General features: G+C 33.6%; 1 protein-coding gene across 1 annotated transcript in view; it reads right to left on the bottom strand.

The window, feature by feature from the left end:
- The window catches only part of LOC150099731 (death-associated protein kinase 1-like), a 504,639-nt gene that overhangs the window by 399,871 nt on the left and 79,226 nt on the right, over positions 1–25,542 (bottom strand). The window contains exons 7-8 of the mRNA XM_090403485.1: positions 22,786–22,831; positions 9,682–9,771 (exon numbers count right to left, since the gene is read on the bottom strand). Coding sequence (XP_090259611.1) covers positions 9,682–9,771; positions 22,786–22,831 — 136 coding nt within the window. The remainder of the gene's footprint in view (positions 1–9,681; positions 9,772–22,785; positions 22,832–25,542) is intronic.

The raw sequence follows: 25,542 nt of genomic DNA, 5'->3' as shown, positions 1-25,542 counted from the left end.
GGCAATGGTTGACCAATTTTCCCCAACAAAATTTGACAATTCATCATTCCACCTTCTTTTAGGATGTCCTCGGCCTTGTTTCCCTCCTTTTAAAATCCAGTTCATTAGTATGTTGGTCCATCGCTCATCTTCTCTTCTGGATAGATGTCCAGCCCATTTCCATCTTAGTCGCTTATGATGAAGAATTATGTCAGTGATATGAGTCGGGCTTCTTATCTTTTAATGTGATGCCTAGCATCAAACTCTCCATTTATCTTTGAGTTGTTGCTAGTTTATTTGCCAGTGCTTTTGTTAGAGACCAAGTTTCACAACCATATGTGATGACTGGAAGTGTACACTGGTTAAATGTCTTCTTTTTTAAACAGAGTGGGACATCATTGTTTTGAAAAATGCTTTTCAATTTTCTGAATACACTCCAGGCAAGTTGAACTCTCCTACCTACACACACACACACACACACACACACACACACACACACAGGAGAGTTCAAGTGGATGTGGCATTTGCACACCACAGTGCTTGACTGCACTAAGGAAGATTTGCTTTTGAATCTAGTCAGCGACTAGAGGAAAATTTTCTATATGTGATATTTTCGACCAGTTCCCAAGTTAGTCGATCTCTGGCATGGGCAAGCGGATTTTTTCTCCGAGAAACTCTGGTTTTTCGTCCCGTAGACTCAAGAAAATTGACCATACAACCCATATTATTTCAGACATTAAATATATTGTGTTAGGGAACACGAGATGGCAGCACTTGTTGAGCTGTCTCTCTTCACTGCATGCCGCTTAATTAGTGATAGCTTTGGGCCAGCTATCTCTGATTGGGTACCAGTGGAGATTGAACTGCCCACTCAGTCTCCAAAAGTTAGATAGAACCAAAACGGCCTCGCCTACTCCCTATATGGGAATAAAAAGGCGTTAGCTGATTTTTATATATATACACAGCATGTAAAAAAAAAAATTTAGATACATAAAGCTTAAAATCAATGATGTTTAATTTTAATGGAATCACTGCTAAATTTATCGAAGCCTTTCAAGGAAATTACCAAAACCATGAGTTCAAATGTTGCTTTAATTTCAGAAGTGCTATGCACTATTAGGACTTTGAAAAAGTATTTATCTAAAGGTGCATGAAGATGACACTTTTTTTTTTTTGCAAAGCATGAACAATGAAAAAGTGTATCTGTGAATAAATTTAAAAAAATGTTTGATGTTTATTATCATGTGATTCGAAATAGAAACAGCTGCAGAAAAACATTCATGATGAGATGATTATACAATTTAATAAACCGCTGTTAAGCCACAATCTCCAACTCAACATTTAGAAAAACAAAAATATACCCAACATCAGAAGAACTGAAGATAACCATCAATATAAAGAGTATGAATGGAAAGGAAATCGAACTTGCAGAAGAATTGGAAAAGTAACATTTGGACATAATTGGCATGACTGAGACAAAGAAGACAAAAACAGGTGAGTACAGGATCTTAAGTGCAAGATCTTATTTTCAGGCAATAATGATCAAGGAAAGGAAGGAGTAGCGATAGTATTCAATACCAAACACAAAAATAAACTTCTTGATTGGATGGCAGTTTCAAGTAAAGTTATGTGGGCAAACTTCAAAATGGGGAAATGGACAATAAAACTTATTTGTACCTAAAGTCCAACAAAGGGTTCTTTTAAGGAGGAAGTGAAGAAATTTTTTTGATTCACTGGAAAAGGTAGCTAACATAAAGAAAATGGAAAAAGTGGTCCCTGTTGGAGATCTGAACAGCAGGGTTGGAAACAAATCTCACCAGGCATTTTGGGAAATGCAAAGCTAATAAATGGTATTTACTGGACTTCTACTAACACCATGTTTAAACATGGTGTTAGTAGAAGTCCAGTAAATACTTACCATAAGAATATAGTAGTTAGAAGAAGCTCACAAGTTCACATGGTGAGAAACAAGAAACAAGAAAAGCCTCATTGATTATATCATTGCTGATAATGATCTGATCAGCTAGTTCAAGATACAAGAGTGTACAGAGGCTTTCAAATTGGAAGTGAGAATTACTTAGCACTAAGAAGGATAAAAATGATATCACACTGAAAAGAACAGTATCTAAGAAAGTTTTAAAGAGAATTAAAGTTGAGCAGTTTTTACAGGTAAATTATAGGTTTGACTATACAAACATTTGAATTATTGAAGAAAAAATGAAACAAATCTAAAACAAGAACCAAACCTTGGAGTCTCGGTGTCAAACTCTGAAGAAGACATTGACTGATTTAGCTAGGGAGGTGTGCTGTGAAGTTCTCTGCAAGAATAGAAAAATAAGAACTCAATGGTGAACACAAGAAGTTAAAGAAGCAGTTCTGGAAAAGAAGAAACCATAGTAAAATTTCCTAGCAAATAAGTCGGCAGATGGTCTAAAAGAATACAAAGAAAAATGTAAGAGAGTAAAGATATGTGAAAAAGTGGTTAAATAAAAGTCATGGGAAGGCTTTGGTAAGATTATGTAATAAAATAAATATCAAGAAAGTGACAAAATGTTCTGGAGGCTATTGAAGAAGCTTAGAAATGGAGGAAAAAATACTGTAAAAAGCATCAAAGATGATAAAGGTGACATGAAATACTGAAGATAAGAATATACTACATGTCTGGAGTAATTACTTTGAAAGACTGTTAAATGAACCAAAAGCAGTGACAGAACTGTACTAAAAAATTCTGAAGAGGAATGCAAAGAGGATAACATATCAGCACTTGAAGTAGAAAAAGCAATCAAACTGGAAATGTGGAAAGGCAGCTGGAGAAGATTATATTCGACCAGAAATGCTTAAATATAGAAGTCTAAAAGTTTTGCAATGGCTAAACTGCATAATTCAGAGGGCCTGGTCAGAAGGTTGAATTCCTGATAATTGGAGCAGAGCTCTCGTAGTACTCATCTATAAAAAAAAAATGAAATAAAGCCAAATGTGAGAATTACAGAGGAATTACTAAGAATATAAAATAAAAAGAATTACTAAGCATTCCAAGTAAGATTTAAGCAAGCATGCTTGAAAACAGGTTGAGAAATATTGTGGAAGAGAAACTTGGAGAAGAACAAGCTGGGTTCAGGCCAAGTAAAGGTTGTCAAGATCAGATTTTCTCTTTAAGACAAGTAACTGAGAAATTGTGGGAATATGACAAGGATCTGTGCATAAGTTTTGTAAATCTGAAAAAGGCATATGACAAGGTGCCCAGAGAAAGAAAAGCTTTTCAAACCACTTCAATTGTATGGGGTGAATGGAACGTTATACAGAGCAATACACAGTCAATATTTAAGTTGTCAGTCAGCACTTTCCTTCAGTTAGAACTGAAGGAAATACAGGAAGATGGTTTGATGTAAAATCACGGGTAGGACAAAGATGCACATTCTCCACTCTTATTAATCAACAATATGGATCACATCATGAAAGAAAGTGACATCAAGCCTGATATTAGAATTGGAGATGTCAAATTTAGATCTTTGCTTTATGCAGATGATGCAGACTCACATCTAGTGTAAGTCTCCAGAATTCACTAAAATAAATAACAGCTGTAACAAATTTGGCATGAAAATAAGCAATAAAAAACTTCAGCTACATTCTGAATGGAGATATTATAGAAGTAAAATATTTCAGCTATTTAGGCACAGTTTTTAGTGAAGATGGCAAATTAAGTCTGGAAATAGACAACAGAATAAACAAAACTGGTATGGTGGGTAGTCAGCTGAATAAATTTATATGAAATAAGAGAGAATGTAGCCAAAACATCCAAACTAGCAGCATACAAGACAGTGTTCAAGACAGTTTTGTTATGGATTTGAGAGTTGGGTTAGAAATAAAGCACTTGATCAAAGACTACCGAGCACAGATATAAGGGTTCTGAGAAAAATTAAAGGAGTGAACTGATGACACCAATTGCAGAATTATATTAAAAATGAAGATATTAGAAAGAAACATGACATTATTATCATTCAAGAATGTATCAGCAGAGCTTATCTAAGGTGGTATGGCCCTTTAATAGAATGTATGAAGAACAATTAGCAAAACAGGTGTTTAATGCCAAGATGGCAGGAAAGAGACCATGAGGAAGATCAAGGTCTAGGTAGATTGATTTAGTCAGAAGTGGCTTAGAAGCATGAAATGTTAGATATGACAATATTGGAGTGCCTGTAAGTAATATACTAATTTGGAGGAAAATTGTAAATAGGAGATTAATAATGATGTGAACTTAATCATGTAGTGCTGTCATAGTAACCTGAATGCTTCTTGAAGGTACATATAGAAAATTGATGATAATGATAAACCACTGTTAAAAAGAACAGATGATCCATTAGGATCAGCAAATGGAAAATCACATTTTCCATTTTCAGTGAATGGCAAGAAAATTTCTTTCAACATCAGCTAGCAGTGTATACAGCAAAAAGTTTTTTTTTCAGAAGGAAATATTTATGAAGGAACCAGAAGTAGATTTCTTCCAAAAAATTGGTTTTATTACATCTCAATTTATCATGACTTCATGTCATTTTATTTTTACATGTTCATATATATATTAACATGTAAAATATATATATATATTTTCATATTCAATCTTTCTTTTATAAAATCAATTTTTAACTTAGTAGTATTTCTTTTATTTTTATTTCTTTTTTTTTTTTGTAAAATTTAATTCAGTATGCTTCAGCTAAATACTCAGTGAAATCATGTTTTGGCATATCCCTGGTTCCAAGTGCTGTCTTTTTCCCTATTTTGTATTCTATTCTGCAATACTCTGGATTGAATCCACAAGTTGGATTTTTTTGTGTTTTATTTATACATGTAGAGGAATTATGTATGCCCAAAATCTCCTTGACTGAAGCATTTCTTCTTAAAAAAAATGGCCTGCATCAAATTTTTAACTTAAAAAACATCTGACAAAAGTCCGCCCCCCAAAAAAAAAAAAAAAATTATGTGCAGGACCAAATAAATATTTAAAATGCTTATAAGAAATACTAACTCTTGAGAGGTGGCTATAAAACAAAATTAGCCCCATCTGTTATTTTCATCCCTTCAGCTAGAGTGCCTGAAGAAAATGAGAACTGCAATTATTTTGTTGCACTTTCAGCATATTTAATACCTATGACAATTTTGTTTTTTAAACAAAGGATCATTAGTGATGTACCATGTGATAATGTTAAGCAGATAGGAAAATATCAAATAAAAGAATGAATGCTTAATAAGAAAAAAAAATTAACATTCATATATAGGTACATAAAGTGCCAAACATCGAATTGGAAGTTGAAAGTTTTTCCACTTGGTTATACTATAAATTAAAGAAGTAAAAAAATTATATTCTTGGTTTAATCATTTATACAAATAAATAAAAAAATAAAATAAAAATTTTAGCCTATTTTTTCTACCCACTACCGGGTGAAGGCCTCTCTTATTGTGGGAGGTTTTGGGTCTACTGCTCCCATGGTGACCCAGTCCATATTGGGAGAGGACATAACAAACATCCATGCCTACATGGGATTCGAACCCACAGCCTATTGGCTGGGAAGCGGATATGCTAACCACTCGGCCAACCTGTAAGCAAAAAAAAAAAGTTTGTGAGTAAGGTAACTTCACGATTAGGCAACTTGTATAGAGGCTAATGACTTCACATCTTCTGGGTAGAGATCCTTCCCAAAACATTATACAAGTTGCCCAGTCGTGAAGTTATTTTGCGCACAAACTTTGTTTGTTTACACTGATAAATGATTAAACAAGAATATAATTTCTTGTCAATTTTAATTTATCTAATTGGAAGAACTCTAATTTAATTTCTGTTCTTTTTTTACAATTAACTGCATTTCATTTTCAGGAGAGAGAGAGAGAGAGAGTAAAAAAAAGGGAATTTTGATAACTAAAATGATAAAATAATATCATTATTGAAGATTATATTGCCATGTCTATTTTTAAAATTAGATTACTTTTATACTGGCAATACAGCTGGTATAAAATTTTAAGTCCAGTGAAGATGATCATGAATGCAAGCATTACAGAAAGACTTGAAAAAAAAACAAAGAAAATTGACTATGCAAGAATCTATCAGAGCTATGTGTTGGTGGATGAGAAAAATGTCGCTCTCTACCACTATTCTGCTTCAGTTAGCTTTAAAGTTTTAAATTGGAGCATCGAAGGTTATTTCACCACAAATGAATGATTATGTGCAGTGTTTACAGTGGTAACTAGTAAAATTAAAACTGATTTACCATAGATTTGCTATTAAAACTGATATCAAGATCATATCCTTTGAAAAAATAGTTTACATTTAAATGATGAGTACCAGTTAATTTTATTACCTAGCTAATTAAAATTGGATTTAAATAAAACAAAATTACTGGTATAAAAGAGAAAAAAAAACGTATTTTTAATATGTTATTCTTTTATATTAATGTTGGTGATATGTAAAAATTCAACGTGCAATATACTTACTTCACACTACTCAGGAGGGCCTAAAAATTATCTTGATAAGTAGATGTACTAAACACATTTAAAGATGAAACAAAAAACTGTGACTTTCTTTATTTTTAAAAGGCTGTATAAGCTGAAAGGACAATAATAAAAGAATGGACCAATTCTGCTTTATTGCCACCTAATCAGATTATCTCCCAAAAATTTCAAATTGCTTGGTACTCTGTATAATGTTTTGGGTTAAAATTTAGCCATTTTTAATTTTTTTGCAAAATTTGAAGTAATATTTTTCACAAAAGCAATGCATGAATCAAAGCAATTTTGGATATATATATATATATATATATATATATACACATATATATACTGCATTACATATATAAATGAAACACACACACACACACAAATCAGACTTTTGAATTCAACCTAGTTGAATTCAGCTTGCAAGGTAGAGTACAATGTGGGAGAAAAGAACACCTGAAGCTCCTAAAGCAGGTGGCCACTAGCTTAAAAAAATTAGTTTGTCTGAAAATGCAAATAGGAAATTAAAACAAATATACATTAAAAAACATCAGAAATTGGACGATCTGGGGAAAAAAAAAAGAAAGAAAAAAGCTAATTCATTTTAAAAATCTTCCAAAATTGTGAAAATTTTGTGGATCCACCAGACAAAACTGGCTGCTATAATTAACAAGATGCCATGAAAAATTTACAAAAAAAATATTTTCTTCCATTTAAAGGATAGGATGACAAAATAACTTGGTTTCATCAAAAATTATGCAGCTTTAATCCCTCATGATTTCACTTGGATGATCCCATGTGATTTTTTAAACTGAATCATTGGGTGCTACCCATCAATGAATCTGCTGTTAAATAAATGTTTGTTGCACATTCGGTTGCTTAGGTATAGCAACTTCTGCTTTCTTCAAGGAGAAGAGGACCAGAAATTGGAGTGCTAAGAACACTAGTTTGGGTATACCAATGAAATAAGGTCTCATTGGCATCTTCTCTGGTTGATGCTCAGATTAGTATTTCCTATTAAGTTAACTTGGACAGCAAAGAGCTGGAAACTTAAGACAGGGTGCCTTGCAGAGCTACCTCCCCTTAGAGACAGGCCGAGAGAAAAGAGTAGATCCCATCAAACTTGGAAGGTTCTGCGCGATATAAAATATGTGATGTAAAGAAAGAGAGGTTCCTTCAAGAACAAAAAATGGACACCTATATACATGTTTAATATATTTGTATAGTTCTAAAGATCCACACAAAATCTATAACAAACCCCTAAGCTGTGTCAAGTGTTTGTTCCATGTCAAAAGAAAACGGATACTAACTCATTTTTTATAAAAGAGTATTCCTCGTGGATGTTTCCAGTTTAATTAAGTGATCTAATATCAAATGATTTTTGGGAAGGCAGATGTGATATGCATAATCTGGAACTTGCATAAGCATCTGGTCAGATTTATTAGATGATAATTTGTTAGAATTATTGGATCCTGGCCTGGCTTTGAAAAAGCAGTAATAACTGTCTTAGCCAAAATATAGAAATTTATTCTCACATACAACTTGATCAATGGAAGTCAGTGAAAGATGTCTGCCCATCTCATAATGGACAATATCTCTTCTTACAGGACTTGGATGACAATGAAATAAAGAATCGTTCAGTTCGTCTCTTCTGAAGGGTCTACTGCAGAATTCCAAACTGCTTGAAGAGAAAATTTTTTGTTTTTATGGTGTGCATTTTAAATTCAATTTGGGAGGGGGTATGAAGATATTGATGATGTTTTTTTGCAAAGCTCTCCTGAAGGGTACCTGCAATTGCTTTGGGATCAGCAACTGTGCATCCACTGTGTTGAAAGTGGGCAGATGGTATATTTGTCCTTCATTTTCCATAATTTTATCTCAGGATCTCTCTCTGGGGTTATTTGATCTCATTAACAAAGATGTAAACTACATCCAGAAGTCCTTTTAGCTCTGACAAACAGATGGTGTCATGCTTGGGTATGAGCATGTTTTAAATGGTATTAAATTTCTTATTGCAGGGTACCTGCAAAAAATATCCTATGCTTTGTTCAAAACTTGCAGCTTGTATTATACACCCTGTAACTTGATTCACTCTATCACTAATGGGAGAGCTGACTGTTAGCAAGTCAGATTCTGCTGATGATTGGGGGGGGATCAGTGGAAATCCCTAATCAGTTATAGCTGTATATCACATCTCAACTATTCTAGTAATCACTGGCAAGCAATGCTAGAAGTAGTTAGTTAACTGAGTGGTTGTTCTGAATTTATGGCTGAAGTAACTAAGGCTATAAGACCAGTGTAATTGTGGCTGTAAATTGTGTGCGCTCTTCTGGTTGGTTTGCTTTTTATGCAGGATTAAAAACTGAGTTTCCAGGAGGGGAAACCATGCCACTTCAGTATGAAGCCATAACCTACCTTCAGATGAAAATCCCTGATAAAGGTTCCTTACATCACAGATTGGATTTAAACCCAGGCCTTTTCAACTAAAGGGTGATAATGATGATGATTTGTGATTTTTTAATGGTGCAAGGACAGCAAAGGTGCACACTGCACCATATCAAAGGATATAACAATACACAAGGTAAGACAATCACAAACATCCATGCCCACTGCAGGATTCAAACCTGCGACCCGTTGGCTGGAGAGTGGGTACTAAATTTTCAATACTAATAGAAGGACATTGTCAATACTAACTGAGCAAACAGATGCACCATAGAGAGCTGAAATATCCAACTTGAGAACAGAAGTCATTTATTGTTCCATTATCGATGATTCATATATCGCATGCCCATATATTAAATTACATTATTTATTATAACAGCAGACAGAAAGAAGGTTTGCTTTCTATATTAAATGGCAGAAAAAATTTTTTACTTTCAGCATGGCAACTCTGCAACAAGTGACAAAATTATAGTTAAGTATTAAATAATTACATATCTGTGAAATCTAATTTAATATTAAATGTAAATATCATATAAACTCAGCAAGACAGTGGTTCAATTCTTTAGAAATAAATAATCTATAATTAACAAGTGATTATGTGTTTGGCTCTACTCTTCATTTTTAACAAGATGAAAGTTATGGTATAACAATTCTGGTAAAAGTTTCATTAAAGATATGATGCAAAATGAAAATTATAAACTAGAAAAAAATTTTAATTTTATGATTTTTATTATATAACAAATATATTAAGAAGTGTTTAAATCTGAAATAAGGACTTACTTTCCACCTTTGTCGAATAAGATACACCCTAAAATTTTCAATATTAGTTTCTTTACTTTTCCTTTCTGACTTTTCAGCTTGATCTCGAGGCTGAAAATGAAACCAAAAAAAATAATAATAATAATTAGAATAAATTTTAAAAACATAATAACAATAATAAATAAATAAGTTCTGTGAAATTTTGGTGCTTGATATAAATAGTTTCAATCCTAAAATATGTGAATTCTGTTCTACAGTGAGTTATATGATATCTGGTCTCCAACAATATGATCTTCCACTTATGCAACCTAAACATCTGATATACTATTTTGATGTCTGTACTCTGATGTTATACTGCTATCTAAAACAAGCCATGATGTAGCTATGTCACATCATGCTGGTCACAAACTCAGGTAGAGGATTGAGTAAAGCACTAGTAGCTGTTTTTTTTTTTTTGCTCTAGCCAATACCAAGAAGTTAAAAAGAATTTCTTCAACTATCAAAGAAGAATGGAGAGTTAGACTTCCGGTGTTAAAATTCTGCTATTTAAGCAATACAGCTTCAAAAATCCATAAAACGTTGCAGACTAATCACACATGTGCAGACCTTCTCTGGTATTACCTGGGTTTTCATTTTCCCCCTATTTGGAGTATATGATTATAAAAATCCAAAAGCTGAGACTGTTCATGAATACTACAATATTTTGTGCTTAACTCTAAGATTGCTACAATATTCTCACATTGACATTCTTTCCATTAATAAAAGCAAAACTTGATATATTTTGCCATGAATCACACACACAGTTGGGTACTGACAATAACACTTTGTTTCATAACTTACTATAGTACAGGATACCTTAACAGGAGCAATCTTGCTTGGAGAATTGCATGTGGTCAACTTCCAGTAAATGCCATCAAATGGAGGTACTTGAACATCATAGATCCAATCTGTGACATCTGTTACCGAATGGAAACAGTAGAACATGCATTCTACAGCTGCCCGCTTGCCCTGCATATTTGGAACAGATTACGTAATGTATTGGACACTCCATTACTTGGAGTGTCCATTAATTATAAAAATCAAAATTCTTTTCCCATTACTTACAACAGAACATGTTCTTTTTTTTTTTGCAGTATCTCCCACCTGTGAGCAATGGGAAAAGAATTTTGATTTTTATAATTAATGAATTAAATTACCATTTATGGAATGTTAAGAAAAAACATGAATTTGAAAACCAGCAATATGATATACAAATGCTTTACAATACTGTATTGTGGAAAGTTTATTGTTCAGTCACACAGGTGGTGTGGACCATCCATATTATGCAATAGTCAAAGAGGAGATAAAATTCTGTCTATTTTTACTATGAGAGATTTTTCAAATGGTTCTCATCCTCTTAGTCTGCTGTGGTTGATTGATGGATCGATTGATTGGTTTGAGATTTTATGGTGTAAGGAACAGCAAAGGTCATACTGCACCAGGACACAGGTTACAGCAGTACCCAGGTGTTGGTAGGAAAATAAATAAATAAATAATTACAAGGAGATAAAATTATGAATAGTATAAAATATATGTAAAAAGTTATTAGAACATAACACAGTAAATAAAAAGAATATATAAATCCATAATCAAATGCCTTATGTGGTCTTATGGTCAATTTGCAGGAATGACTGGAGAGCAATCCCCAGCAGAGAAGGCCAACTCCAGGCAGTTAACTTAGATAAAGCTAACTACCTGGGTATCAGTCATCTTTGTGCTTTAGTTTCAATTGGTCTTTTGATTGCATCCAACTGCATGAGACTGGTGAAAACAAAAAACAGTGTGCATCTATTTCTATGGTCTGCAGTCAGTTCTGCTGAGATGAGACTAAAAATATGTTACTTCTTGGGAGAAGGGGGAAATACTAATCCAAACAAATAATCTATATTAAAAGCTGTATTTCATTCATAATACAATTTAATGGAATAACTACAGCACAAAGAGAAACAATTAGCAGACATCTTCAGGATAATAATGCTAAAATTATAATAATATACAAGAAACAATAAGTGAAAGAAATTAAATTTCTTCCACTTACTTTCCACTTTAATTTTAGACAATATAAAAATAAGTCTTATGAGATGTGCCCTCTATGAGTGCTATTGGATTGCCATGGTTGTTGGGCAGGAAGCCTAAGAGTTAAAGTTTCCCAAATTTTGGGAAGTTTAACAGAACCAAATTTATTAAGATTAGGCTGATTTTTTAAAATCTACTACTAATTCTAAAAAGAGCTTAAGTTTGAATATATATACTGTATACTATGATGGAGCATAATAGTTTTCTTCCATCTGATCCTGTGCAAGGTATCCAAAGCATGTCAGCAAGACCCACAACTGCACATAGTTATAGTGGTGGATATATTTTTGTGTTCATCTAGGCAGATGTTAGCAGATCTCCCACTCTAACCATAATATGATACATTGCAAGAACAAGGAACTTTGTAAATACCTGGAATAGAGGAGGAGGAGGAGGAAGTGGAAGATCCTAAGGAGAGCAGAGAAGGGAAGTTGGCTTTAAATGAGGCTTGAATGCAATGCAGAATATATTTCTTTAAAGTTCTGGCTATTTTTTCTCAAGTGCACCAGATATAGGGACTAGTTATGGCATTACTGTAGTCTTTATGTTGAAAGGTGAGTGAAAGGTACAGATAATTTGTAAATCTTTTGGCAACTGTACCCATTGGCCAGGAAGATTTGGTAAAAAAAAGGCAAGTTCAGCTGTAAGGGAAGCTTAGGTGGATTTGTTATCAAGAGTTTTGATGACATCATATATTGAGAAATATGATAAGTTGCAAGAACAAGGAACTTTGTAAACACCTTAGGAAAGTTTATGTATGTATCTACCTGTGTGGGTGGGTTTTCTGTAAACTGGAAAAGAAAGGCTGACATTGGGCAGTTGTGTGATTAGAGTATCTAAAAAAGGCAAGCTATTGTTATTTTATTTTTCTATAGTGCACTGGATTCTAGGATGCTGACTTTTGGGGTGAAGGAGGAAAGAGTAATGTGTGAGCTATGTTGCTAAATAGAGAACACATAAATATCTCTTAAAAAATAGAAGGTTTGAGAATGGCAATATCAAGAGCATGTTTTTCAAAATGCTCCATAGAGAAAAAGGCCAGAGAGAGGAGAGCCCATGGTAGAACATTTTATTGATATAAGGTGCTCTTCCAAGAAAAGTAACCAGTACAGATAGCAAAATTAAAGAGATCAATAATGTCAGCAGGGTGGAGGGCATTTTTTCGTTGAATTCTGTTTCTTCCAATTATTGTTTCTTGTGTGTTTTTATATGTTATTACAATTTTAACACTGTATTCCTGAAGATGTTTCTGTGATAGAGATGAAATATTGAAACGATTAAACCTGTTTAATTATTTCTCTTTGTGCTGTAGTTATTCCATTAAATTATATTATGAGAACAAGCTTAAATACGTGTGCTGTATTTCAATGTTTAAAAAAACTTCAAACTTTTCCAGTCTACCCAATCATAATGTTTCACTTTTCTAATCTGAAATGTTGTTTCAGATGAAATGTTGTTTCCAGTCCAGATCATTTAAACAAAAGAAAAACAGTTCTAGTATAACTTGGTCAGCGATTGCTGCCATACAGTATACACCATAATTAGCTCTATCTTTTCTGTAAGATAGATAATTTCTTTAAAGTTATCTTTGCTTGCAGTAAAGTTATTATTATTACTTAACAATGTAGTTAGTTTTGTGTTCTGTGAGTAAATATGTGCCACCTACTAAGTAATACACAAAACCTTTACAAATACATCTTAATTTTTAATTGCAATTAACTGATAACACCTATAGAACAACATAAATATGGTTAATGTTTTGCTACATTAAAGAAAACTGATCAAAATTTATTTTAATCATGGCACTCTCTGAGGTAAGATGACAAGGACATCATGACAGGATAACAGTTTTTCAGTCTGTGCAATTTGAACTGTTTCCAAAAATACTTATGGTTTTTTTTTTTTTTTAATCATCTTTCTGATATATATCCTCAAAAAGTGTACAGGATACTATAACAGTACTACATGATTAAGTTTTCATTATTACTAAAGTCTCATCAACAATTTACCTCCAAATTAGCCTATCATATAATCATTTATCAGCACTCCAATATTGTCATGTGTAATATTTCTATCTTCTAGGGAACACACATACCTAGATTTTAGTTTCCACCAGGTCTTTTTTCACCATCTTGGCATAAAACACTTGTTTTGCTAACCTTTTTTTCTCATTCTGTTTAGGTAAACATATCATCTTAGATTAGCTCTGCTCACACATTCTTGAATGCTAACAATGCCAACTTTTGTTCTAATACCATAAATTTTAATATGACGCTGTCATTGATGCCATCTGTTCACTCACCTAATTTTCTTTCTCTCTTATCTGGGGTCTTCAGTCTATAATCAATTGTTATTTTTAATTAAACTCTCAGATGATTTAAAATAGGTTTAAACACTGTTTTGTATATGGATAGCTTATACATTACAGTTTGGTGTTTAGTACTAATTTAGTGTTCTTGCTAATTTTTCTTTTATTCCACATAAATTTATTCAACTGGTTTCCCACCATAGCAGCTTTGCTTATTCTGTTCTCTATTTTCACATTTAATTTGCCATCATCACTAAACATTGTGCCTAAATACCCAAAATATTTTTCTGGTTACCTAGATCTTCACTTAGTATTCAGTTTTCCTGCTTATTTTCATAGTTTTGGTCATTTTATTGCTAATTTTCATTCCAAAAATTTTTTAATGGTAGTTGTTCAAATTTGCTTAGCAAATCTTAGTCTCTCTTGCACTGGATTTCTTTTGCTTTTTGCAGAACAACGTCATCTGCAAAAAGCAGAGAGCTAAGTATGAACTCTGATCCTGATATCAGATTTAATGCCTCTTCATTCATAATGTGATCCATACAGATGCTGAATAACAATGGAGACAGAGTGCATACTTCTCTCACACCAAATTTTATATCAAACCTGCATACTTCCTTCACTTATAAAGGCTGACTTACAATTTAAATATGGATTATGTACTGAAAACTGTATAATGTTCTATTTATTCCATATATCTGTAGCATTCCGAACAGCTTTTCTCTCAGCGTCTTGTCATGTGCTTTTTTTCCAAATCTACAAAAAATTAAATACAGATTCTTTTTCTTAACTAGTTGTCATAAAGGTTGTAAAGTTCAGAAATCTGAACTTTACAACCTCTATATGGCATAAACCCAGTTTGTTTTCCTCCAAGTTTCCCTTCTAGAATTTTTCTTAACCTCTTCTCAAGTATGTTTACATAAATTTTACCTGAAACACTTAGAAAGATCTTTATTTTATTTTTATTTTTAACCTATAAAAAGGGAAATATTTTACTAACTTCTATTCCAATCATCTGGAACTTGACCTTCTGAAATATGCAGTGTAGCCACTGTAAGACTTTTATACCTCCATCTCTGAGCACTGCTGTTTGAACACGTTTCAGAATTCTGACAGCTTTTTCTACCTCAAGTACTGATATGTATTTTGGACTGCATTCCTACTGAGTGGTAGAACTGTTCTGTCATTGCTTGTTTCAATTAACAGTCCTTCAAAATAATTACTCCAGATATCCAGAATATCTTTAGTTTCATTTTTCAAATCATCTTTATCATCTCAGATTCCTTTCACTGTACACTTTCCTCCATTCCTAAGTTTTTTCAACAGCCTCCAGAATATTTTGTCACCTTCCTGATATTTATTTCCTATATCATTATCAGTCTTCAATGCCTTTTCTTTAGCTACTTTTACACATAACTTAGTTCTTTTACATTTCTCTCTATATTCTCTTAGAACATCTGATGACTTACTTGCTGTTAAACTTTCAACATGTTTTCATTACACGACTGCTTCTCTAACTCCCAGTCCATCATGAAGTTCTGATTCTCTAACAAACAACTTCACCATATAGCATCCTTGGTGAATCAATCAATGTTTTCTTCAGAATCTGGCAGGAGAATTCAAGGTTTGGCTCTTACTTTCAAACTCTCATTTTTTTCTTGAATAATATTTATATAATTGAGTCTACAGTTTACATACAGTTCTTGTATAAACCTGCTCAACTTCATCAAATTCTTGATATGTATACTCAAAAGAGGTGTGCAGTATATTATGATGTACCACATGAAGTTTATATCAATGCTAACTTCCTATCAACAACTTTCCTCCAAATTAATCTGATAATTGTCAGGACTCCAATATTGTCAGATCTTATATTTCAATCTTCTAAGTCACTTCTTATTGCATCAATTCTAGATCTTATTCTTCCTTTGAGTATTTTTCCTGCCATCCTGGAAAAACATTTGTTTACATAAACATTCCTCTTTCATTCTGCTTAAGTGACCATACCATCTTAGACTAGCTCTGCTCATGCATTACTGAATGTTAACAATGTTAAGTTCCTTCCTTCCTAATGTCTAATATGGTTCTGCCACTGATGCCATATGTGTCCATTAAGCATAATGCCTCACTACACCATGATCCAATCACTGCTGTATCCCTTTCAAGAACATTCATGTGATGGTAAACAGTACCACTTTCCCACCAGATTGAGTGTCATCTAGAATCAAAGGAAAGACTAAAACGACTCATCTATAAAGAGTACATTAGTCCATTCGTGTCGTGTCTTGTCCAATTTTTATGGATAAAACACCATGGAAAATGTGATCTGCAATGAGCTGTGGATAAAGGGCCACAGACTACAGACCTTCAGGTGTATAGGCCTACTTGTCAGAGATCTACATACCTGTGCTTGAATGAAGCTGACCTGCCATGGTGCGTTTATTATGTTTTGCTGTTATAACCAAAAATCTGTCTTTGTGATCTGTGGTAGAATGAGGGTGACCTCTTAGCAAACATCCTGAACACATTCGACATATTCCATTGGTTTGAAATGCTACCCAGAGCCTGAATACAATGCTATGTGAGATTCTAAATTCTCTGACAATATCAGTAATTCTGCGGCCTTCTTCCCAGTGTGATGTCTTTGAGACATTTCAAGACATCCAGGTTTGTAACTTTATTTCTTCATGAAAAGAGCTTCCTTCAAACCCAATTCATTTAGCGCAGCCTTTTGCCTTTTATCCTACTGAGTGCTACCAAGCGAATGACACATGGCATACGATTCAAAAATTTGAATGTGTACCCATTTTGTACTCAAAAATTCCAATTATACAAATTGCTACAAGCTGATTCGTCTCAATTTGTAGTTGTAATCTTCAGAAATAGTGTTCGTCCTTAGGTTTTGGACACCAGTGAATGAATACCTCCAATTTGGATATCAGGCCAATGCCACCTTTCTTTCATAGTGTGATCCATACAGCTGATGAATAACAGTGGAGATAAAGTACATCGTTAACTCAAACCTGATTTAACATCAAACCATCTTCTGTACTTCCTTCCATTCTAACTGCTGATGCCATTTGTTCACTCCCATAATGATTCTCAGAAATGTCAAATATATGGAATTCAGTCTTTGATCAAGTATTTCATTTTATAACTCAGTTCTCAAAAACTGGGTTTGAGACGCAATGGTAATGAAAGAGATAACATGTTTACATGGAGTCCTTCACAGGAGAAAATGTAAGACAGAACAGTTGGAAAATTGCCTGGTATGGCAGAAGGGAAAAAAAAAGATAGGTGCAAAGGAAGAGAAAGCAGTATGAAAGAGCAAAAAGAGGATAAGGAGAGAGAGTTTAGTAAGGAGAGTTTCTTAAAAGTGGTGTTTGATGAGAGCATGATGAAATTGTAATTCCCTAGATGAAAGTTTAAGGATATTATTGAGTCTGTAAGGATGCAAAGCAGTAAAGGAAAAGATATGATTATTTTGGCAGGTACAAGCAAACTGGTAGGTGATGTGTGGCAAGCAAGAGGATATGAAAGAGTTGTTGACACAAGCAATAAGAAGAGTACAATTGTAAACTTACTGATTTGATAGCAGAAAAGCCCACCATCATAAATGCTTCAATATGCAGGTTGTGAAGAAAAAAATGGTGTGGAATTGATGAATGTGTGGTGTGATTTCAATGCATGTAAGTTACATAAGGCTGCAGGCAGTTGCATTTGAATATATTTGGAGTTAGGTGTCTGGAAAAAAGTGTTGTTCAGTTAGAGTTTGCAAGTGCAGAGTCAAGGAAACAAGTTGCTAAGGCATATGTCGGACTAGTGTGCATGTGTGTGCAGGCATGATTGAAACAAATGAGTGGAAGAATGTTCAAATGATGCTGAATATAGCTCTCCAAATTCTGAAATGAGAGAGCCAACACAAGATGTGAGGGAAGAAAATTATTATTATTATCATTATGTGTCACCTCCAGGGAGTTCAAAGACTCATTGAGGGAAGGCACCAACTACAGCGAACCACACCAATGGCATCTACTACCCACCACTAGTATTTTTCACAGACAATCACAAACATCCATGCCCATGGTGGGATTCGAACCTGCACAGCCTTTTGACTGGAGAGTGGATATGCTAACTACTAGGCCAACCAGGCCGGCAAAAAGAGCTTATGTATACTAATTCCAGAAGTATCTGGAATATGATTTAAGTTTTTAGCATTGGTTCAACTTTGCCAGAAGTTATATGCATTAATCTGACTTGGTTGACAGACAGTAGAGTAGAGTCACAGGGACAAAATGCAAGGAGTATTTTTAGAATAGAACAGAGGGAACAGGATGGGAGGAGGGGTTTTGCTAACAACAGCAAAAAAAGTTGAAGCCAAAAATTGCAGAAGTTAGTAGAAGGACAGAAATGCAGAGGGCAATGCTTTAGGGGCTATCTGATATAAGAGAGAAAGGTAATAGGATGCTATATATAGTTAGTTGCTGCTATAAGCTAGGAAGTACAAGGGAGAATGTAGATGGTGCATCAGCAATTATGCTAATTGCTGATGGGGAGAATTTCAGTTATGGGGATGTAGACTGGAAAGAGGAAGAGATGGAAATAGTATTTACACAGCTGCTAAAAGATAACCTGGGACAGCATATAATGAGGCATATCAGATTCAAGAGTGTTGGATCTGGAGACAGTATCAAAGCAACTTCTCAGTAACCATGGAAACCATAATGCCTCCAACAGGAGAGAAACAGTGTTCATGCAATCTTGAGCTGGAAGAATATATGTGGAATTAAAGAGCAGATGATAATGGCATGCTGTGGAGCCAGCTTGGTGAACTGACATGTCATAAGAATATTAAAGGGAAAGATGTCAGCAGTGAATGGAAAATTACCATGGGGTATCTGAAGGAAGTAATATCAGACTGTATACCCAGTCAGGAGGATAAATCATATAGGAGTTAGATGGAGAATAGTTAGTTAAAATCATTAAGTAGGAGGTTCCAGAAAAAGTTGCAGAAGGTATATACAGAGCAAGGTGATCAGCAAGTTCATGGACAGTGTAAGGCAAGGAAGGCAAAAGCAGATTATGAGAGAAAGTGAGCTGAGGCCGAAGGAAATCTCAGCATTCTTTTCCTATGTGGTGAGTAAACGAAAGATGATTGGAAGGATGACTACAAGGAACAGCAATGTATGAAGGGAAGTAGATGAAACAGTTGAGTTACTCAGTGATCGTCTTGCAATGGTGTACTACCCAAATGAAAAACAGCAGTACATGTGACACTGATTGATGTGAGAACAGAGGTAGGTTGTTGGATTCTGAATGAAGAGAAATTTAAATTATAATATTCCTTTCGGAATCCAACATAATCCACCATGGCAAAGGCTACATTTGTAAATATTATTTTATGTAAATCTCTTGTTATAAATTATTATTCATGTAATTGCCTTGAGTTTATTTATTAAGTTTTATTAATTAATCTAAAATATGTGTTAGCAATAATAGAACTCTGTATTGAAATATCACTCTGTTTATTTTGTTTATTTCTGATTTAATATTATAAGAAACTGTATATATAAACTTAATATGCCTTATGTGAAATATAATATTTTAGTTTTTATTTATCATTACCAGTATGTAAAGGTATAATGTTATGCAATACTTCTGTTTTTATTTGATTTTGTTTGTTACTATGGAGACGGGCAAGAAATAGCTGGTGCGTGCGTGAATGGCAAGATATTGTATTGAACTGAGAGAAGGAATTTGACATAAACAAGAGCATGAGAAACATTTTGGCGGGAAAATAGAAGAGAGGTATATAAGCTAAGAGCAGAGAAAACTGAGGCTCTTTTCTTTATCAGGACGGACCACTCAGGGATAGGAGAGCATTTAAGCACAGGCAGACGAGGAAAATACGGAGTAGCAGAAAAGGAATGCAAAGGATTGCTGTAACTAGAACCTTAGTGCTGTAATTAAGCTATTAAATTACCGGGAAAGTATTAGGCAACTGAGAATAATTCTAGAAGTTAAAGAATTACTGCGTGTTCCATTAGTTTCATGGAACTTTAACAGAGTACTGAATTAATCAAATAGTGTTAAGGAAAGAATGAGCATTTTCCTTTATCCAAATACGTCCATACATGTAAAGTGCGACCGTTAAAAGTTCAGTTTCATTGAGAAGATTTATTCTAATTAGTGCTGCCATAGTGTGCTAAATAAATACAGTTATTAAATGAGTTCCCACAGTGAAATTGATGAGCAAAGGATTTACCTGGTATGAACTATCCATTCATGTGTTACTTCAGTGCATAAATATATGTGTGATTCCTCCTGTTATTCCCCACATTAACTATAACATTTTTTGCTGAAATCAGCCGGAGTAAGAAGTATGAAAGTGAATACTTGTGAAGCAGTTGTTGCCACCATTAATGTATTGAGACTTTGCTGACTGTGTGATAACAGTAAAAATTGTTACTAAGAGATTTTGTGATACTGAACTCTATTAGAAGTTAATTCAATGTTGTGAAAGCTGTAAGTTTGACAGCAGAGTGATCATAGATTGACTCTATAAGATGTTGTGACCTGTGTGCTAAGATATTTATATTATTTTCTTGTCAGAGTTGAGCTTAAGTGTATATATATATATATATATATATATATATATATATATATATATATATATGACCCTGAATTAAATGTTTTGTTTTATTGATTTTAAATTTGTGTTTGCCTGAATCTTGTTTATTGCACGTTCATAAAATTATCGGACCTAGCGGGAGCCTCAAAATTAAGAGATAAACTTGGCCTGTGTAAGAAATAAAGTTACTATAAAAAAATTTGTTATTGGTTGGTTCCAGTATATTCCAATAGACTAATCTAGATATAGAGCGGTGCAGTCTAAAAATATAAATTTCTCTATATTAAAATTAGTAATCAACCAGCAACTAATTACTTGCTTAAAAACTAAGTTAAAACAAGATGGCAGATCAAATACAAGGAAGAAGGACGATCCAACAAGGTGAACTGGAGATTCTTAGGATACTGCAGAACCTTAATGCAAATAAGGTCATAGGATTAGACAGAATATCAGTCTGTAAATTACTAGAATTTAAAAGAGAATTGGCAGCCTCTTCTAAGTAGTTTAACTCTCAGCTTTTTCAATAAAAAAGGGCTTCAAGCCAGAGGTATCAATCAGTATCTCATGAATAGTTGTAAGGGTATTGAAGAAGTACACCCTATCCACGAAGGGCAGGTCATGCTTCTCCAATATCCTTTTGACTTCACTGATGCTGTATGGTGATGTCCTATTATTTGAATCACCAAAAATCACATGGTTATCAGTAACTTTAGAAGCATTACTGTCAAAGTTTTTAGCTAAAAATTTTGTCTAAACACAGTCACTGTCTAAATCTTTTCTTTCCTCAGATTCTGAAAAGTCATAATTTGATTCAAGTCCAGTCAAATATGATCAATTTCCTCAGCAGTAGCAGCTATATGCCTTTGGGCCGAGACCATCTTAACTTGGACTATTTGCATAGTCATTGAAAAGATTGTTTACTGCAAATCTTCTATGGCATATATGAAATAAAAAACTGGGAAAGTTGCTAAGAGATAGCAGCACTTCCCTGCAAAAGCTCAAAAGCCAACATAATTTTATGGCTTTACTATTTCAAGGCTGTTTTAAGGATAGAAGCATGGGGATGTATATATACAGCATTACTACTCAAAGAGTTAATTGAACAGTGGTATTAATATAGCACACTGCAGGCTAACTGACTTACATGAGTGACAACCATAAAAAAATAAAAATTTTAAGATTTCACTTGTGTGTAACCAGTGTTTTTTGAGACAGTATGCAGTAGTACAATGTAGTACTGGCACCTTTATTAAGAGTCATGTTAGATATACAGATGATGCAGTTAAACCTATCAGGAATTTCATGATGGTGAAAAGTTTTGTTCATATGTTCACCCATCCTATTCTAATCAAGATGATGATTCAACAAAAGAGGTTCAAAATTTTTTATGGTATACATAACATGAGTCAGTGATTCATATGCAACAAGAGATTAGGGTAATCTATTATGTTAATCCACCAAACGTTAAATGCATCAAGCAGTGTTCTAATCAATTTAAAGAAACTGGTAAATATGAGAAACATAAGCCTAAAATATACTAAGAATTTCTTTGGATGACCTTTTCTCAAATATGTGGCTGAGCAGAAATGGGTAATTTCCTTGCATCACATAATCCTAATCATACATCCTGAGGTGTTTTTCTATAATGGTTAACTAAAGGACAGTATATACATCAAAAGTAGTTCCCTACAGGAGTGAAAAGGCAAAAATTAAAGGCACTCTAGCTATGGTAAAAGCTGAGTTATTACAGTTGGATGTGTTCAATGTTATGCATGAAATCCACATTAAACTTGTCCACCTCAAGTTAAGAAATTTCATAAAATTGTCATTCATAATATTTGTAAAACATGTTACTGTAACTTCATTCAGTAAATATTTGCATATCAAGCACTGCCATCTTTCTGTGGAAACTGTAATATACAAAGAAATAGTTGTAAATACAGCATTCCTTCATTTGAAGATGTTGCATGCTTATTTTTAGAAAAGAAAAATGTAAAATTTCATGAGATAAAAGGAAACAAAAAGTTAAAGCTGGTGGTTACAAATGGTTAAGCTCAACAGTGGTACTTACTTGAATCCAAGAATGTCCTAAACATTGTTCTACAGTGGCCCTTTTCCTGAAAAATTGTAACAGATATAAATAATTTGCAAAACTGTAACTGCAAAATTTTACTCATATTTGACAAAGTCTTCAAAGAAGAGCAAGATTCACTCATTGAGAGCATCTTGAAATCCCACCGATAATAAATATAGTTAAATTAGTTTATATTTACTACACTTAATTAGATGCATATTATCCTTCATATGTAACTTTTCGTATGCTAAGAGAAACGTATCACTCTTACATTTGGAGTTGTGTATCCAAAATTTTCTTTAAAAATTCTTAATGCTATCCAAAATATGGCAGCAAGCAACCACCATCTCACAGACTCACTTTCTCAAAGATATTCTATTTCTGTCTTATGCCTTTTCTACAGGTATTTTCATTGAGCCACTCTGTTAAACTTTGCAACATTATTTCCTATGCTTTTTTGTAAGCATGTATAAAAAACGAGCAACTGATGGTTAACAATTTAGTTCACCTTTAAACCTTTAAACTTACTAAACTAGCTTCTCATTCACTATCTCTTTCATTCTCTCTCTCTCTCTCTCTCTCTTTACCTTTGTTATATGGAACAGCCTTCCTCACAATGTTTCCCCCAATGATTAACACCTTCATTCAAAAAATGTATCAAACAGGTTCCTTCTTCCTCTTTAACTACTTGCTCGAACGTGGCACTCTGAAGTTATAAGTTTTGCGGCCTTCTGTATGGATTTGATAGGAAAGTGGGGAGGAACAAGTAACTTCGTTTACCACCTTATTATCATTGTATGCCATCTAATGTAATATTTATATGCACTTATTACATGAGCGCAATGTAGCACAATTTAACGCAAGGAGCATTATTTGTCGCTCTTTCCTTTATCTTTCATGTGCTGTTATTAATGGGGGAGTAGGATTTGAACGATAACCTTAATAACACTTGTTTTGTTTCATATTTTGTATTTAAGAATTTTACTTTTTTTATGGTAACTTTGATTTATTGGCATTACTGCTCATTCTTGATGATGAATTACTGCTGCAATTTATCATAAAGAATAAAAAAAAACCACAAAAGTTCATGTGATGGTGAAAGATACAGATTGATCACATAGTATGAAGAAAAATTATTCATTAGTCTTGTTATGTTTGCTCAATGGTATCTATTTTTCAAGAATTTTTGCTTTCCCTCAATCTTTTTTTTTTTACTGTCCTATTTATATATATAGTGCTATTATTTTATCTTTTCATTGAACTACTTTATCATAATTACTGATTTTACCTGCATCTACATTGCACTGACCATTCTACATGTCTGCATGACCAGCTGAAATTTGTGAATTTTTGTTCCAACATCCTTAGTGAGGAATGTTGTTGTATTCTATGCTGTTAAAAAGACTAATAAGATATTCACTGGAAGTCACTATATGTAAGTGAAGTATATAGTAGGTGTAAGGCAGAGTTTAAGTCAGGTTGTGTTAGAATTGTTTGGTTTGGTTGTGGTAATCAGTGTGCTTTGCAGTTAAAGTAATTAGTCAGTCAGTGAACCCACCACAATGACATTTGCCATTCAAGAGGGAGAGTTGTTTCCAGCTAGTGCCAGACAGAGAACTAAGATTTTTTCATAACCTCAGGTGGTAATAAGAGACCAACTTAAGCAAAAAGAAAACTGTAAATGAATTGATGCTTCATATATATTCACAGATCTGGGAACAAGTGTAATAAAGCTGAGATCAAGGAATTATCTATTTAGATCCTAAGTATCTGAAGGAAGTAACCTTTGCTTTGTGTCTGTAATGTGTTTGTGTTGGTTCACAGCTAAATACTGAAAGAATGTGGGTTTAGAGCACTGCTGAAAGTAATTGTTTTCTTACTTTAATTAATAATATTAAGTTATGTCTTGTGGCTTATTATTTTTTATGAATTTGATAGATTGAGATGTTATAGTGAAAACAGACATTTTCACTATAGTTCCAATGCAAAGCAGAACAACAGCAGCCACACACCAGTCTTTGCAGGGAAGTTAAAAGATTTGCAGAAGGAAAGCAAAGACTGGTGAGTGAATAAGTAGGAAGTATCCTGAGAGTGAGTTCCATTTGTGTAGAGAGAATAAAACACAATAGTAGAGTAGAGGAATACTGACAGAAGTCCAGAAAGTGTTAGCAGGAGAAAGTCAGGAGAATAAAGAGGACCACCACATGAAAGAAATATCATGCATAGCATGCTTATGTGGTGTCCAGCAAAGCACAAGATTAAAAGACTGCAGAAATGTTAGGTGAATGGAAATGCTGAGAAGAGAATATAGCAAGAGGTGCAAAATAAGAACATGACTAATCAAGAGAAGAGAAGATAAGAATCTGCAAGGGAAGGATGTTAACAAAGCATGAGAGGTGGTAAAAGAATAAAAGATGGTAAAGAAATATCAGACTACATATAATGTTGGGAGAATATATCAAGCAGGAGGAATTATATAGACAAGTAGAATCATTAAGCAGGAGCTACAAAAAAAAAAAAAAATAATGCAGAGGATATAAGGAGAAAGGTGATGACAAGCTCAAGAGCAGTACAAGATTCAGGCAAGATTCGTGACAAGTATGATAGGAAGGCAAAATTAGATTATGATAAATTAGTTGAGCAGGCCAAAGAAAATTGCAAAGAGTTTTTTGTTATATGACAAGTGAAAGCAAATGTAACTAGGGAAGATACTGTTAATGAGTGTCGATTGTAGCAAGCTGACAGAAGCAGAAG

The sequence above is a fragment of the Typopeltis vanoorti genome, chromosome 14 (assembly GCF_054136105.1).
Source record: "Typopeltis vanoorti isolate ZY-2024b chromosome 14, IOZ_Tvanoo_1.0, whole genome shotgun sequence".
NCBI lineage: Eukaryota > Metazoa > Arthropoda > Arachnida > Uropygi > Thelyphonidae > Typopeltis > Typopeltis vanoorti.
Note: the sequence above shows the minus strand (reverse complement) of the source record. Positions and strands in the feature narration are given on the sequence as shown.